This window comes from Culex pipiens, chromosome 2 (assembly GCF_016801865.2).
Source record: "Culex pipiens pallens isolate TS chromosome 2, TS_CPP_V2, whole genome shotgun sequence".
NCBI lineage: Eukaryota > Metazoa > Arthropoda > Insecta > Diptera > Culicidae > Culex > Culex pipiens.
Window position 1 is genome coordinate 136,485,373 of NC_068938.1, and position 16,678 is coordinate 136,502,050.

The 16,678-nt window shown below is 36.9% G+C and overlaps 1 protein-coding gene across 9 annotated transcripts in view; it reads right to left on the reverse strand.

Annotated features, from left to right (window-relative positions):
• The window catches only part of LOC120417562 (protein muscleblind), a 526,440-nt gene that overhangs the window by 224,463 nt on the left and 285,299 nt on the right, over positions 1–16,678 (reverse strand). Inside the window, exon 3 of one of the 9 annotated variants that reach the window (XM_052708170.1) lies at positions 8,081–8,234. The exons of the other annotated variants lie outside the window; for them this stretch is intronic. Within the exon in view, the coding sequence (XP_052564130.1) occupies positions 8,226–8,234 (9 nt within the window). The 3' untranslated portion in view covers positions 8,081–8,225. Of the gene's footprint in view, positions 1–8,080; positions 8,235–16,678 lie in introns of those variants that run through there. 9 annotated transcript variants of the gene reach the window in all.

Consider the following 16,678-nt stretch of genomic DNA (forward strand, 5'->3'; position numbering starts at 1 on the left):
ATCAAGTTGGATCAAATTTATGTGGTCCTTTACGTTAATAGGTGAAAAAACTATTTCAAAATTTGACAACTAAGCAGCAAAAATACATTAGAATTAAAATTGATAAACAGAATTCCAGCAGAAAAGCATTTTTTATGAGACGCTTAAAGTACTTTAGCGTCTTGATTAATTAAAAATGTGGATCATTTAGCAGTGTTCTGTGTAGCTATTCAGTGACCTCAAAACTTCACTAGAATGTCAATTATAACCAGAAGTTACATTAGTTAATCTATTAAGTATAATGTATCATTTTTAATACTGAGACGCTTAAATCATGTAAGCGTCTCATTTAGTTGAAAAGCTTTTTTATCTTTAACTGGTTTGCGTGTTCTATAAAGTGTTTCAGCGGACGGAAACATATCAAAATAACAACTGAACACTCTGGTTTTTTCAAGAAAAAAATGAGACGCTTAAAAGAATCTAAGCGTCTCATGCAGTATAAAATTCTATAAAAAAAATCAGTATTTCGACTCGGTGCTACCAATTTTTTTCACAGTTCCCCGAACTTCCCCAAACAATTGTCTGCTCCACGCGGGCGATCACTCTACCGGAACCCCACATTTCCCGGGCCCAATTCCGCGGAAGAGCCTTATTCCCTACCCTATAATAATATCAACTCGCGCCACACACAATCAGGCAGTTTTCCGCGGCGGGAAGTGGGTGGCGTGCGGCAACGGATGTTCTGTTATCTCATGAACCACCGCCACCACTTTCACTGCCGCACACACAATTAAGACGTTTATTTTCCATAACGCAATCAGAGGAACGCACGTGGGGAGTCGTGATGCTACAGGCTCAGTTATCACCTCTTAGACGCGTGGAAAAGGTGCTTAAGTTTGGGGAGGTTTCAATTTCGAGGAAGGATTGGATTACCCAACTTTGGAATGCTTGAAACGGAATTTAAACAACTTGTTTAGGTTTTTTGATGTTTGAGATATTACGAAAAATCGATCAATTTCAAACATAATAGTTCAAATGATCAAATTTGACATTAAGAGACCTCGGCTTAAGTCCCCAGAATCCATGGAGGCATTGGGGACATCAAACTACTTCGTAGAATAAGTCGTGGAATACTTTGTAGCTCTAATCCCCTTCAAAAGTCTACGAACTCCTCTGTATTCAAATCTATGGATCTGATCGATGTCCCCGGCTTCTCCAATCGCCTCAGAGACCTCGACAAACGATTTCCTTCATTCGGTGTTGCAAAGAACCTCACCGCTTTCGATATTGATCGAGTTCAAAATGACACCTGAAGCCTTAAAAGCTCCTTTCGAGCAGGTATCACTTAATTACCACAGGTTGAGCAACCAAAGTCGTAGTCTTTAATTTTAACAACCCGCCAGGAGCCTCAGAAGCACCCCGTTGCCACCAATTTGGCACGGTACACGTGTCTCTTCGCTCATGTTTAGTTTATAACATTATTCATTTTATTATTTACACATCCATTCATCCTGATCGCTTAACGACGGAGTTTTCGCTCACACACAAACACGTTCGCCCCCACTTGAAGCAAAGTCTCATCGTCTTCCGAGCAGTTTGGCTTTTAAAATAAATTTCTAATCTCGCACGCGTCTTCTTGCCGACCCAGATTTTGTGTTTATCCAAATCGCTCTCTCCGGAGGTGGGGGGCCCTCACACATAATTAATAAATGTGATGAAAATCTGCCAAATTTCACCAGGAAAAAAAATACTTACAACACCACAAGAATTTCAACACTCACGACACGACCGAGACGCTCAGCGCAACTGACAGAATTTTCCCCACTTTTCCTACGAAAAACAGCTCGCGACGACGACGTCCGACGACTTGTCCAAGTTCTGCGTAACACAGACCGTCACCCGAAAACTCTGTCCAACGACTAATAACAATATCGACGCAGTGGATCCAGAACATATGGAAAAACGCCCCCGTCGCCACGTTGTCGCCAATTTTTGATTTTTTTTCCTTTCTCTCGCTGGAAAACTGCTCGGGAAGCCATTTCCCGATTTTTCCTTTTGAATGGTGTGTTTTTTGTCCCACCTCCACCGCCCTCTTGGCACCGCAAAGTCGTTTGTGCTGGGCAAAGTTTTAAAATAAACGGACGGCCCAGAACTGGCAACACTGGCGCAAGGGGCGCTTGGACGGCGGTGCGCTTGGGACAGTTTTGCGAAGAAAGGACCGATGACGACACGCTGGGTGACCGATTTACCGGGAAGAACTACAAGTGCAAGTTGGTCTTCTCTTGTACACTTTGCCGGGCGTTACATCGAGCGAGCACCTTCAAGTTTGTTGTCGGTTGGTGGGTGGGGTGGTTCTTAAGAAAATTATGTTTTATTCAAATTTAAATTTTGAAAAAAAAAAAGTTATAAAGAGACGCTTAAAATAGTTAAGCGTCTCACTTTTCATCAATAATGCATGTTCAATGCAGAACCATACGCTTTACAGATTCAAATTCATACAATTTTTAGCGTACGGGTTACCATGCCTTACATTGCAACTAGATTTGAGTTGATCTGTTGAAGTTAATCTAGATTTAGAGCAATGAGACGCTTAAAGCAATAGGCGTCTCTTGTATCACTGTAAGCGTGATGTCGTCGGATATCGAACATAATTTAGGAAAATACCAGCTTGATTTGCGTGGATCCGTTAGAATAACAACAAATTTAGATGAAAAGACGCTTAAAATAGATAAGCGTCTCACTTCTCATGTATTTTTCGAATTTTTAACAAAATAATATGCTCATAATTTCTAATTTAAAGAGCGTATTGGACGAGGGTCATCCATGTTTTACATTACAGCGTAATCTGAGTTGATCATATGAAGCTAGGACAGAATTAGGTAAGTGAGACGCTTAACACTTTAGGCGTCCTTTTATCACGCTTGATATTGTCGGTAGAATAAATTGGTTCGACTTACAGTGTTCAAAAATTTGGTGAACATTTCACAGAACACTGAGGTTCGACCTTCTCAATATTGTGATTAAATTTGAGTTAGTCTGTTATGGTTGCTGAGAGATTTTTAGAAATGAGACGCCTAAAGTTATAAGCATCCGTTTTATCAGTTTAGGCTTGAGTAGATCAAGTCTGATATACTTTCAGTCTTCTAGAAAATGCCCCTTAGCTGGCGAAAATTCATCAAAAAGTCGACTGAAACCATTGTTTTGTTTTTCTTTTCTTTAGATATTTTTAGTAATGAGACGCCTAGATTTCAAACGTTCATTTAATCATTTCAGGCTAGATACTGCTCGATCTAATAGGCAATCAATCTTCTAGATAAATAATAATTGATAAAAATTCATGAGAAAAGTTACAGAAAGTAAAGTTTTTAGTTGTTCAAAGATTTTTAGTTTTGAGACGCCTAAAATTATAAGCGTCTGTCTTATCATTTCAAGCAAGATATCACACAGTTGATCAAGTCCGATCGGATTTCAGTCTTCTAGAAAAAAGTAAAGTTGGTTAAAATTCATCAGAAAAATGATTGAAGCTATATGCTTTTAGTTGTTTAGAGATTATCAGTCATGAGACGCCAAGATTTGAAGCGTTCGTTTAATCATTTCAGGTTTGATATTGTCAGTCCTGTTGACTTTTAGTCTTCTAGAAAATAAGAAAAAAATCTGTAAAAGTTCTTCAGAAAAATCGCTGAAAGCTGAGTGTTTAGTTGCTTAGAGATTTGTTGTAATGAGACGCCTAAAAATTTGTAATGAGACGCTTGATATTGCCAGTAGATTAAGTTCGATCGGCGTTCAGTCTTCTAGGAAAAAGTATACTTAGTAAAAATTCATAAAAAATGGTTGAATCTATGTGTTTAGTAATTTTGAGATTATCAGTAATGAGACGCCTAGATTTCAAGCGTTCGTGTAATCATTTTTGGCTTGTTATTACTAGTTGACCGCCTTTTAGTGTTCTAGCCAATATATAGTTGGGAAAAATCATCAGAAAAATGACTGAAAGCTGTTTTTAGTTGATTTGAGTTTTTCAGTAATGAGACGCCTACAATTTTAAGCGTCCGTTTATCAATTTAGGCTTGAAGCTGGATCAAGTCCGATCGACTTTTAGTCTTTTAGAAAATTAACATAATATTGGTTGCCAAAAATTCATCATAAAAATAAATTAAAACTGTGTCTAAGAGATTACTATTCAAGAGACGCTTAAAATTTGAAGCATCCGTTTTATCATTTCGAGCTTAATATAACCAGTAGATCAAGTCAAATCGACTTTTAGTCTTCTAGAAAATGTACAGTTGGTAAAAAAATCATCAGAAATTTGACTAAAAGCTAAGTTTTTAGTTGCTTAGAGATTATTTAGTAATGAGACGCCTAAAACTTTAAGTGTCCGTCTAATCATTTCAGGCTGATATTTCCAGTAGATCAAGTGCGACTGAATTTTAGCATTCTAGAAAATGTAAAATACACCAGAAAATTGTTTTCAGACCACCCTACCGTTCAAGCCAGCAACTTTTCCATCGAAAATAACAACCAAAGTGTCCACCGTCGCCATTGATTTATGTTAATTCAATTTTGCCCCGCGACGGGGGTCGTCCCGCAGTTATGTCACGGGACCACCCCAACCTGCCCCCCCCCTCCGAAAAAGATGCACCTTGTTTCGCATCGAGTCGGAGATATTTGGCAGCATGTGGACCATCTCTCGGAATGTGTACATATGGAAAACGCGGTGATTATTTTCAGAAGCGCACCCACACCGGGATTGCCACGGGTAATTATAGAAAATCTATTGGCGTGAAATGTTCGCGCACGCCGAAATGAACTAATGATGGCCGACGTGTGGAAGGTGATGAAGACATTTGGCGCGGGTTTTTTTTTGTGCGAAAACGGGAAAATTAGATGCAGATGTGAGGAACTGGGGGCGTTAGATTTGAAAAAAGGCTTCTAAAAAAACTGCCTTTTGATACGAGTTAAAACATCGATTGCTATTTTTTAGAAAAAAGGGCGCTTAATGAAGTAAGCGCCCCTTTCCTAACAAAAATCTCCAAAGCTCTGTTAGTAACAGGGGCGCCGACTAGTCCAAAATGTTGGGGGGGCACGGTTGTTTTTCGAAATCGATAGGTAAGAGTGGCGATTAGATGTTAAAGTTTCTTGTATATCACGAATTTTAATAATTTTATTACGATGTGATACGGATTTTTTTTTCATCCGGAATCCTTTTTTTTAAGTAGATAATTTATTAAAACGTGATTGAGAATGTTAATTGGGGGGAATTTTGCATATGTTTGGAAGGCGAATTCATTCTCATTGGTATATTCTTAGTTATTTTCTAGAAGTAACAGTCAATAATAAAAATAATCAGATATTTAGAAATTTAACAATACAAATATTCTAAAAATAAAAACAAAAGTTAAGAGCAAAAATTTAGAACTTCATTTAAGAATACAAATACACATTTAAAAAAACATCAATTTTTCACATATGCAATTTAGGAAAAAAAAACAGATACACCAAATTCAATATTCCAAAATTAAATAATAATAATACATAGAAACCTCTTTTTACGCGGTGGCGTTACGCTTTTTATTTCGTAGATTTCTTTTAATTTCTCGACAATATTTTTGAAAGCTTCAAAAAGCGTTTTGTAAATCTGAACCTACAACCTACAAATTGCTTTTAAAAGATTGCAAAGATGTTGCGTCGTTCCAGAGAAATTTACAAATTAGAAAAACGTAACGCATCGCACAAAAAGAGGTTTCACTGTGGTATAAAAAAAAATCTAGGATTTAAAAAAATCAAAATGTTAAGAAATCAAAAGCAGAAATTTAGAAATAACAATAAAATTCAATGTTTAAAAAAATCAAAAATTTCAAAATTATGATACATCTATTAATTTTTTAAGAATTTAAGAATTTAAGAATTTAAGAATTTAAGAATTTAAGAATTTAAGAATTTAAGAATTTGAGAATTTAAGAATTTAAGAATTTAAGAACTTAAGAATTTAAGAATTTAAGAATTTAAGAATTTAAGAATTTAAGAATTTAAGAATTTAAGAATTTAAGAATTTAAGAATTTAAGAATTTAAGAATTTAAGAATTTAAGAATTTAAGAATTTAAGAATTTAAGAATTTAAGAATTTAAGAATTTAAGAATTTAAGAATTTAAGAATTTAAGAATTTAAGAATTTAAGAATTTAAGAATTTAAGAATTTAAGAATTTAAGAATTTAAGAATTTAAGAATTTAAGAATTTAAGAATTTAAGAATTTAAGAATTTAAGAATTTAAGAATTTAAGAATTTAAGAATTTAAGAATTTAAGAATTTAAGAATTTAAGAATTTAAGAATTTAAGAATTTAAGAATTTAAGAATTTAAGAATTTAAGAATTTAAGAATTTAAGAATTTAAGAATTTAAGAATTTAAGAATTTAAGAATTTAAGAATTTAAGAATTTAAGAATTTAAGAATTTAAGAATTTAAGAATTTAAGAATTTAAGAATTTAAGAATTTAAGAATTTAAGAATTTAAGAATTTCAGAATTTCAGAATTAAAGAATTTAAGAATTTAAGAATTTAAGAATTTAAGAATTTAAGAATTTAAGAATTTAAGAATTTAAGAATTTAAGAATTTAAGAATTTAAGAATTTAAGAATTTAAGAATTTAAGAATTTAAGAATTTAAGAATTTAAGAATTTAAGAATTTAAGAATTTAAGAATTTAAGAATTTAAGAATTTAAGAATTTAAGAATTTAAGAATTTAAGAATTTAAGAATTTAAGAATTTAAGAATTTAAGAATTTAAGAATTTAAGAATTTAAGAATTTAAGAATTTAAGAATTTAAGAATTTAAGAATTTAAGAATTTAAGAATTTAAGAATTTAAGAATTTAAGAATTTAAGAATTTAAGAATTTAAGAATTTAAGAATTTAAGAATTTAAGAATTTAAGAATTTAAGAATTTAAGAATTTAAGAATTTAAGAATTTAAGAATTTAAGAATTTAAGAATTTAAGAATTTAAGAATTTAAGAATTTAAGAATTTAAGAATTTAAGAATTTAAGAATTTAAGAATTTTAATTTTAGTATTATTTTCTACTCCCTGATTTTTTGGCATATTTTTTGAGGGTGCAGTTAAAATTTCTATAGCCTTTTTATTTTTTTAAATCGATCATGAATTGCAGAAGGCGATGTACACTTGTGTTTTTTAAGATTATAATGTGGATTATGTTTTAATTTGTCGGTTTCTCAGTAAAGCGGTGCTCTAGTTTTCAAAAAATTACTTTTTTTGAAACAATTGTATTTTTCGGCTAAAATCGGTATACAACGGTTAACGGTTGACAAATGCATTTGAAATCTTTTCAAATCCTTTCTAAAATAACCCAAAAAATAATTGAATTTATCAGCATTTTTTTTAAATGTAAAGCAGTCAACAAATGATCATTTTGAAAAGTGCTTCAGTTTATATTCGCTAAATCCTGATCTACAATGGCAAATCGCAGAATGTTGCGTTTGAAAACTTGATGATTGTTTTCGCAAGAATTTGCGTAAGATTGATTGTAGATAATGTGTTATGGAAAAAGTACATTGGTTTTGATTTGGAACAACATTCTGTGCATTTGAAATCTTATGAGCAAATCCGTAAAATTTATGTTGACAATATCTCTCAAATCATATACCGGTGCCTCTGTGCTCTTGTACTAAGCTTACTGATTTTCCTAGAGAGCACAGTGGTAAAGATAAAACGTTGTCGATTTAGAAAAAAATGCATCTAAATCCAAAAAATTGTAAACGATTTTGTTCAAAAACTTTCAGCGATTTCAAAAACAACAAATGTTTTTGAGCTATTTTACCGATTCGCTTACAAGAATTCTATTCGTGTGTACAAACAATGTTCCATTTAAGTTTTTGATATTATTTTCAATTATTTCTGTATTTTTTTATAATTGAAATAAAAATATTTTTCTTCCAAAATTTCTGGGGGGGCACAATGTATGGGCTGCCCCCCAGCCAAATTTTAGGGGGGGCAAAAAGTACCGTGCCCCCCCAGAGTCGGCGCCCCTGGTTAGTAATAATCGAATCAAGTTTGAGTGTTCTACAAAGTTATTCAGTGGATGAAACTACATGATAATGATGAAGGAAAACTTAGTTTAGCTGACGTTGGACAGACTCTAGAGCATCTTTTTATACATTTTTATACGCCCTTTTTGATATCACATTGAAAAAATATTGAAATCTGTACCTTTAAAGCCATAATCCAGTAATTTTGTTTGCTCAATTTACCTGCAAAGAGAAAGAAGAAAGTACAAAGTTAATTTAAAACAAATCAGCATATCAAAATTTAGCCGGTTACTTTTCAAATCAAGTGCAAAACAAACATTTTTTCATCGATTTTTCCCCATTTCGGAAAACGTATCTCTTCTGCAACCATTTCTATCCAACTCAAGCAAAGAAACCCACTCCACCACCCTTCGTATGGGTTTCCAATCCCAACCCATGGTCGTTCGTTTGTCGAATTTAAGTCAAAAATCTGATTTATTGCTGGAGATCTTTTCTCGGTAGCATGGAAGAGCCCCCACACCACACACAACCTCTCCCTTTTTTCCCCAGTCGTCGTCGTCGTCTTCTTCATCCTTTCAACAACCGCTGAAGATCCCAAAGTCTTGAAAAATTTGAAGAAAAGCGAGAAAGAAGCCCCAGCATAAATATCACTGACACATATTTATACCATAAATTTTGCGAGCCCGAACTGATCCGGTTCTCTTTCCCCTTCTCAAATCTAAAAAAATAAGAAAAAAAAATCCTTCAACTGGGTTAACAAAAAAAATCCTTTTCCTTCCGCTGTCGGCGTCTTCTTCTGGCGAATGTATTTGCCAAGAGTCCAAGGATGAACGTGTTGATCCTGTTTTCCTAACTCTTATTGCAACAACATCACAATCTCGCACGAAGCTACGCTTGAGAACGGGGTTCGCAAACCCTCTTCCTGGAAAGGAATCTTCTTTTTTTTGCGTTCGATGAACCATTTCCAGCATACATGATTTGACTCGGCACCGGAGGGATAAAACTTTAATTCCGAGAATAACCTTCGGCGGGGTCCGGTTTTTGGTTGATCTGCTTAGGAATCATAAATGGGATCATCGAAATTTGATACCGATAAACAACATTGTGTGTTTGGTTTTGTGGGTTGAACGCCACCTTTGGAAAAGGTGATTGTGGAGCACCCTTTTTTGGGACAAACGGATTGGATTGGTTTCAAGGTTGGCATCCGTAACTGATACCTTAAAGCCTCATAGAAGCTGAGTTTATCGAAGTTTTGAGAAATGAGACGCCTATTGAAGTATCTTAGCGTCTCAAAGCGTCTCTCATAACTTTGAAGCGTCTTTTGGTTTAATTAAGCGTTTCTTTGCATTGCTTAGCGTCTCCGCTCATTTCTTCAAGTCTCTTTTCATTTCTTAGCGTCTTCCATCACTACAAATCTTATCAACAATTCTTAGCGTAACTAATCTTACTTAACGTTTCAAGCATCTTCTATCGTCTTTTGATTACATTTAGCGTCTCTTTTCATTACTAAGCGTCTCCTAGCATTAAATAGCGTCTCATCACAACTTTTCAACATTTCTTAGCATTATCTTTGCATTGTTTTAATTTTCGACGTCCTCAGCTATTCTTAGCGTCTCTTACCTCATTTAGTGTCTTTCATCATTTCTTATCGTCTTGAAGCGTCCCTTAGCATTTCTTGCAATTTCTTTGCATTTCTCACTATCTTTTAACGTGTATTAACATGTCTTCAGTTCTTAGCATTTATATCGTCTTTTTTCGTTTCTTAGCGTCTCTTATCTGATTTAGTATCTTTAAGCGTATCTTATCACCTTTTAGCGTCTTAAGCGTTTTTGCCGTCTAATAGCTTCTTATTGTGTCTACTATCGTCGCTTGAGTTCTATCTTGTGATACGTCCTATCTTTTAAAAGAAGACGTGTCATAGACCGAGCCACGTAGCCCAGTGGTAACGCTTCCGCCTCGTAAGCGGTAGATCGGGGTTCAAATCCCGGCTCGGATCAACACAACTGGTGATCTTTTCCCTTCTGGAATCGATTGCTTAGTAAAGGGAAGGTAGTGTATCGTCACAAACTGGACCTTATCACGACACCTTAGGGAGGCGACCTATGGAATGTTAACATTAACCTTAACATGTTAACATTAAGTTGAGAATGAAACTGCCACTGAATCCGCTTTGTAAATGCCGGCCCCGATACTTTTCAAGGGTGTTCCCCTCAGGAACTTGGAAAGATTTACTTCTCTCTAACCGTCTCTTAGCATCTCTTGTCATTTCTTTGCAATTCTCCCGATCTTTTAACGTATATTGTTTTTTTTTTCACTCTTAGCATCTCTTTTAATTTCTTAGCGTCTCAAAGCATTAAATAGCGTTTCTTAGCGTCTTTTTACTTTTGTTTGCATTTCTTAATGTATCGACATTCTTATTTAGTGCCTCTAAGCATCTCTTATCGTCTTCAAGCATCGTTAGCGTCTCTTGGGTTCTCTAAACGTCAATAACTCAGCATATGTTATGATTTCTAAGCGTCTCATAACATTTCCTATGTTGTCTTAACTTTTACTAACCTCACAAGACGTCTCTTCGCATTTCTTTGATTCTCTTTGTATTAACGACTTCCTCAAATGTTTAAGCGTCTCTGAGCATATCTAATTGTCTTAGCGTTTCTTAGCGTTTTACATAGTCTTTTGAGTCTTCTTTTGCGTATGTAAGCTTCAGTTAGCGACTCCTAGCCTCTCTGAGCGTCTCTTAGCATTACTTGCATTAGTAAGCATCTCTTTTTAATAATTATTGTTTCTTCCTTGTAATTGCAACTCTGTTCTTTGTTATGGAATATTTAGGGCGTAAGCAATTTTTTGCTTCAATAAGCCCTCCAAGCGTCTCTAACCGTCACTCACCGTCTTTAAGCATCTATCTGTGCATTTTTATGCATCTGAGCGTCTCTTAGTTTCATTTAGTGTCTCTTAGTTTATTTAAGCATCTCTTAGCATCTATTTTTATTTATTAGCATTTCTTGCTTTTAGCATTTCATCACGTCTCTTACAATTCTAGTGGCTCTTGGCATCTCTTAACAATAAACAACTGTTAAAACTGTTGCAACTGAATACTTTAGAGCTGTAACGAAATTTTCAGAAAGAGACGCCTAATTTTCTAAACGTCTCATTTATCATGTAAAGCTCCGTACTTTTATCAGGAGAAGTCCTATCGATTCGAAGTGTTCTTCAAAGTTGTTAAGAGAGCAAAAACACACAAAAGTATCCAATCCAAGGCGCTTTTCCCAACATGTAATTCACCAAAAATTAACAGTTATCGCTGCTGCACAAACTACCTGTTCCATCACCCTGCAATTATCTCCACCAGACAATCCGGCGCCGTCAACGGGTGCCACGCGAGAGTAATGCTCCTTCACGCAAAGTCACCATCCATCTTTCCACCGCTCTCCAACTGCACCCATCAACCCATTTCGCCGGGGTAATCCCCCAATTATTTGTCAGTAATCCAAGCGTTGCCCTCCCCCACCCACCTCTTGCAACAAAGTCATCCCAAGTCGACTCTCTCGGCGAGTAATGAATTCCTAATTTGTTGACGACGAAGACAACGACGAGACACTATCTTCGGTTGGCAACCCGGACAAATCCCTGCGAAAATAGTTGGGTGCGCGACCGCAAGGGCTGCCAACCGAGCGAAAAATTGACATGTAAATCTTCGCTCTTTAACCTCACATTCGTTGGCGGTGGCGTCGGCGACGACGACGTCTTGGGAAGTAATCCCGAAGACGGGACGCCGAGAGTGGGGTTCTTTTTTTTTTTTGCTCCTCTGAGTAATAAGTTGCCCGGCTTAAAGCTCGAGAAAGTCCTCCGTCATCGTAACGGGAATCCTTCCGGAGATTGGTAGGGTGGTTGAGGGAAAGTCTTGAGCCAGGGAAAAACAGGATTCAATATAAATCAAACGAGAAGAAGCACCGTATTAGAATATTAATCAGCTGGGGCAGGATCCTTCACACTTGAGGAGAAGACTACCTCAAACGGAAAGGAGGTACCGTTGGCGGAGGTGTCTTGTAGCGTCTGGAAACTTTGGCTAGTGTTTTATTAGTTCTGTATGTTCTCTAGAGTAACATATCTAAGCGTCTCCAGGCGTCTCATCAGCATATCTTAGTGTCTTCTGGCATATCTTTAGCGTTTCTTAGCGTCTCTTTCACGACTTACAAGATCCTCCAGCATCTCTGAGGGTCCCTTTGGTGTCTTTCAGTTTCTCTAAACGTCTGTCAAGTGTCTTTGAACGTATTTTGGCATCTCTTAGCGTCTCATCATAACCTCACCCAGCGTTCTGGAGTTCTGACTAGTTTCTAAGTCAAAAGACGTTTACAGACGTAAGCAGACGTTAACAGACGTTAGCATCTCTTTGGATCATTAAGCGTCTCTTGACATCTCGTAACTTCGTTTAAGGTTCCTCCAGCGTCTTGGTACGTCTCACTGTCCTTTATGATCCCTCACCGTCTCTTAGCATAATTTGGCGTTTTCAATGTCTTTTCAGTGTCTTTTTTACGCCTTTTAGCATCTCTTAGCGTCTCTTTAGCGTCTTTTCAGCTTCTCGTAATTGTCTTTGAGTGACAATGTTCGTCTTTTTGCATATTTCGTTGTCTGATAACGTTATAGCACGTCTCAGTTATTCTTAGCATCTCAGTAAGTCACTCAGCTACATTTGGCGTCACCTAGTGTCTTATAGTGTCTCTTGACGTAAATATAATTCTCTTCCATGCGTCTCACCTCTGTATGTCTCTTCAGCGACTTTAACTCTTCAATGTATTTTAGCGTCTCAGTAAAACTCTCAGCTACTTTAGGCATCACCTAGTGTATTCAAGCGTCTCTTCAGTATCTTTTAACGTAAATTTAAGTCTTTTTTTGCATCTTTCCAGCATCTTTGCATGACTCTTCAGCGACTTCAACGTCTCTTCAGTGTACCTTAGCGTCTCAGTACGTCTCTCAGCTTAGTTAGGCGTCACCTAGGGTATGTTAGCGTCTCATTGCGTCTTTTAAGGTCTTGTATCATCTCCAATTGTTTTTGGGGTCATTTTGTGTCACTATAGCATTGCTAATCTTGACCAAACCTCCTCCACTTGACGGTACTCCAAGAAAAAAGCATCTCCCGGTGAAGTATGTTGCCTCACTCCTCGCTTTTCCATCTCCAGAACCAAGTTACACACACACAAGACGCCCGGAAGCGGGAAATTATTTTCCGTACGCAGCCAGCCACACTGTATTATTTATGTTCCAGTTGAGAGGACGGGTGTCGTCTTCCGGGTAACCTCACACGTGGTAAGAAAAGTCGGATTTCCATCATAGATGACGGTGGCAGCGGTAGGAGAGAATACTTTATATTATCTGCGAGTTCCGGTCCTCGAGAGCGAGCTCGGTGACAAAAGGCGGAAACCTTTTTTTTCTCCACCGTCGGTAGATCTTCGAGACCTTGTGATAATATAATATGAAAATACTCTCACATAAATTCTTCTGCGAGGCCCGAGGAGGGCGAAGGGGTTGCGCTCTGGCGCATACCAAACAGCTGCTGCTGGAACCGGCGGCCTGTCAGAGGACGTGTTTTTCTCATTTTCAGTTCGAGTTGCATGATAAGGTAGTCGACATTGCTGGGCCGAATAAATCATGTATTAGGTGAAGAGCGGTCCGGCTTGGCAGATCCTTGGGAGATGGATGGAGATAATTTAGTTGCGAGTCCCTTAGTCGGCGGGAGTTGGACGACCCTTTTTTGGCAAACGGGATTTGTACGTTGACTTAGGTCAAATGAATGGAGTTCTGACGATTTGTCAAGTTAAAGGACGTTTTCAGACGAATGCAGACGTTAGCAGACGTTATCAGACGTTATCAGACGTTTGGCGTTAGCATTCGATGAAAACCGCTATATTGCATCTCCAGATGTAAGTGGGCGGAAACAGACGTTAGCAGAGGATAATATGCGTTTCAGACGACTTCACAGATATAAGCAGACGATGACAACCGTCAGAAAAGATCAACGAGTGTTAACAGAATATTAACCATGTTTTGTTAGCCTTCCTCTAAACACAATTTAATTAAACAGATTGCAAATTTGTTCCGCCATGATATCCTGTTAAAAATACAAAACTCTCGTTTGTATTTATTTTAAAACGCCCCCGGCAAGACAAAATTTCTGCTCGGGCAGAAAAGTTGTACAATTTTGTTCCGTCTTCCAGATCCGGTTCCCACGACGGCGGCTCCAAATGATGATCCCGTACGAGTGTGTTCATTTGCATAACCCCCCAACAGGTATGCGCTCGTTATCCTGCTGTAGTTTCCCCTGGCAAATGCATTAGTATTTAGCATTCAAACTCCAAATTGTTATCTTGAGAAAAACGAAGCCCCGGACATAAACGATGTGTAGCAGATGGAAATTGTACACCAAAAAAAACAATTTTGATATTAATTTTATTGAAAACAACATACATACAAAAATTCCATGAATTTTACATGCATTACCAAGTAAATTTACTTTTCATGTAATTTTTATTACAGTGCACCCCCCCCCCTCTCCCCCCTTTATTCGCATTGGTCGGAAGATTAATTCAAAATGATGCTCCTGTGCCACCCACGCACATGCCGCAGCAGCTCGATACGATTTGCAGAACGATGCACACAAGTTCCACATGTTTTGGTCACTAAAGGAGAGGAAGGAGGGAGAGGGAGGGGAGTTTAAGGTGGTTTAGGATCATTTGCATTTTGCGTACAAATGATGGTCACTACCGCTTGCAATGGGGAGTATTATCCGGCTGTGGAACTTTGAAAATCCAGGAGGTTTTAGGTTTAAAACACACTTTGAATTGATGTTGCAATTTTACATGCAATTGCATGTAACATTTTGCAATTAAAAACTCTCCGTTTTGATTAAAACTAATTATTTCTATGATGATTTTATATTATCAGTAATGAGCGAAAGTCATAAAATATCAGTAAAATTTCCATATTAAATTATTTTGCATGTAAATTCATGTAACAACTGGAATTTTCGTCCGAGTTCATGAAAAATTTTAATTTATGTCATAATTTATGTAAATCTTCACATGTTTAACAGGAATTCATTAATTTGAAAATTAATTTCAATTATTTTCTCAAAAATCATCATCATTATCAACATTTAAACGTACACGTAAATTTACACATTTTTCACTGTTTCCACTCCAACTTTCAGGTGAAAAACTCCCTGGAATCCACTGATAGTGCCCAAACGTCCAAACTGCTACACAATTTACCACCACACAGTTGGTTCCACCAACCCGAACGCTACACGTGTTTTCTGCGACGATGACGACGAGCTGACCATATTGGAAATGTTCTACATTTATTGATGTCCCCGCTGCCGTACTACCACCACACGTGTATGTTTTTCACATAAACGCTCGGACAGTTGTTGGTGATGATGATCCTCGAGCTGCAGGTTCCGGGATATGTTCAACGGGGTGGTCAATTTGCATTGCTTTGCGGTTAGAAACGGAGTTCCTCTACCAGAGTGTGTGAGGCTGTGTTAAACGTTTTGTGAGGATGTGTGTGTGTGAGCGTTTTTTTGTGCTCATGAACGCATGTTTTTCTAGGGTGTATTTGAACGTTGGACGATTGGTTCTTTGTTCTCGACAAAAGACTATTTAGGTTCTGTATGTGTGTGTCCTCTTTAAAGAGTTGGAATGCTTTGAAGAAACAATCAGTTTAAACATTTAATTGTCATTTGTCAATTGTGTTGGTTGTTGGTTGTTGGTTGTTGGTTGTTGGTTGTTGGTTGTTGGTTGTTGGTTGTTGGTTGTTTTCTGTTGGTTTTTGGTTGTTCAAATTGTTCGAAAATATTTGCAATAATTGTAAGCAACCTTGTTGCAACAACTTTTCTTCCCAGCTCGAGCAACAGTGTCTCCAAACTAAATCTATTTTTAACCCAAATTTCCCCACCATAAACTCTACTTAAACACTGCACTGAATCCCCAGCCACATTCGCCAAACCGACTCAGTTCGGCAACAGTATGCAGCCAAAGTGCTGAAATTCGCAGCTTAGAGCCGGAGAGATACCGGAAACGAAATTGCAACATAAATTTCCCTCGCAGCTTTTCGGGTGCGGATACTTTTGCCGGTGCATTTTCTGCAACTTTGCAAACCTCCACTTTCCTCAGCCAGACTTGAGCCAAATGTATAAATTTGGAAGGCACTCGCATATTTTACGGTTTTCAGCTTCTTTTGCGAAGCCATACGAAATGTAGGGTATTTTAACCATTAGTGGACCCCCTAGTAGAGCCGAAGCACATTTTTCACAAATTTTCAATATTTTAAGCACTTTTTCATAACCCTTTGTACAAAACAATGAAATCTGAAGTCTTTTGAACAATTTTGACAATTTGTTTCATCAGTTATTTGTTTTTGAGCAGAAAATGAGCCATTTGAAAAAAAAGTTTTTTTGCCTTGTTATGGACCCCTTTTCCTATAGTGGACCCGGGTCCATAATCCGATTGTGGACCCGGGTCCACTATAGGCAAACTGTTATTTTTATACCAAATTTAACCGATATTTGATGTTTTTATGCATGGTGTAGGTCTAATGATAGATATAATGAATAAAAGATGGATTTTGCTCACTTTTCATTATAAACAAATATGTTTTGTTAACAAATTTGG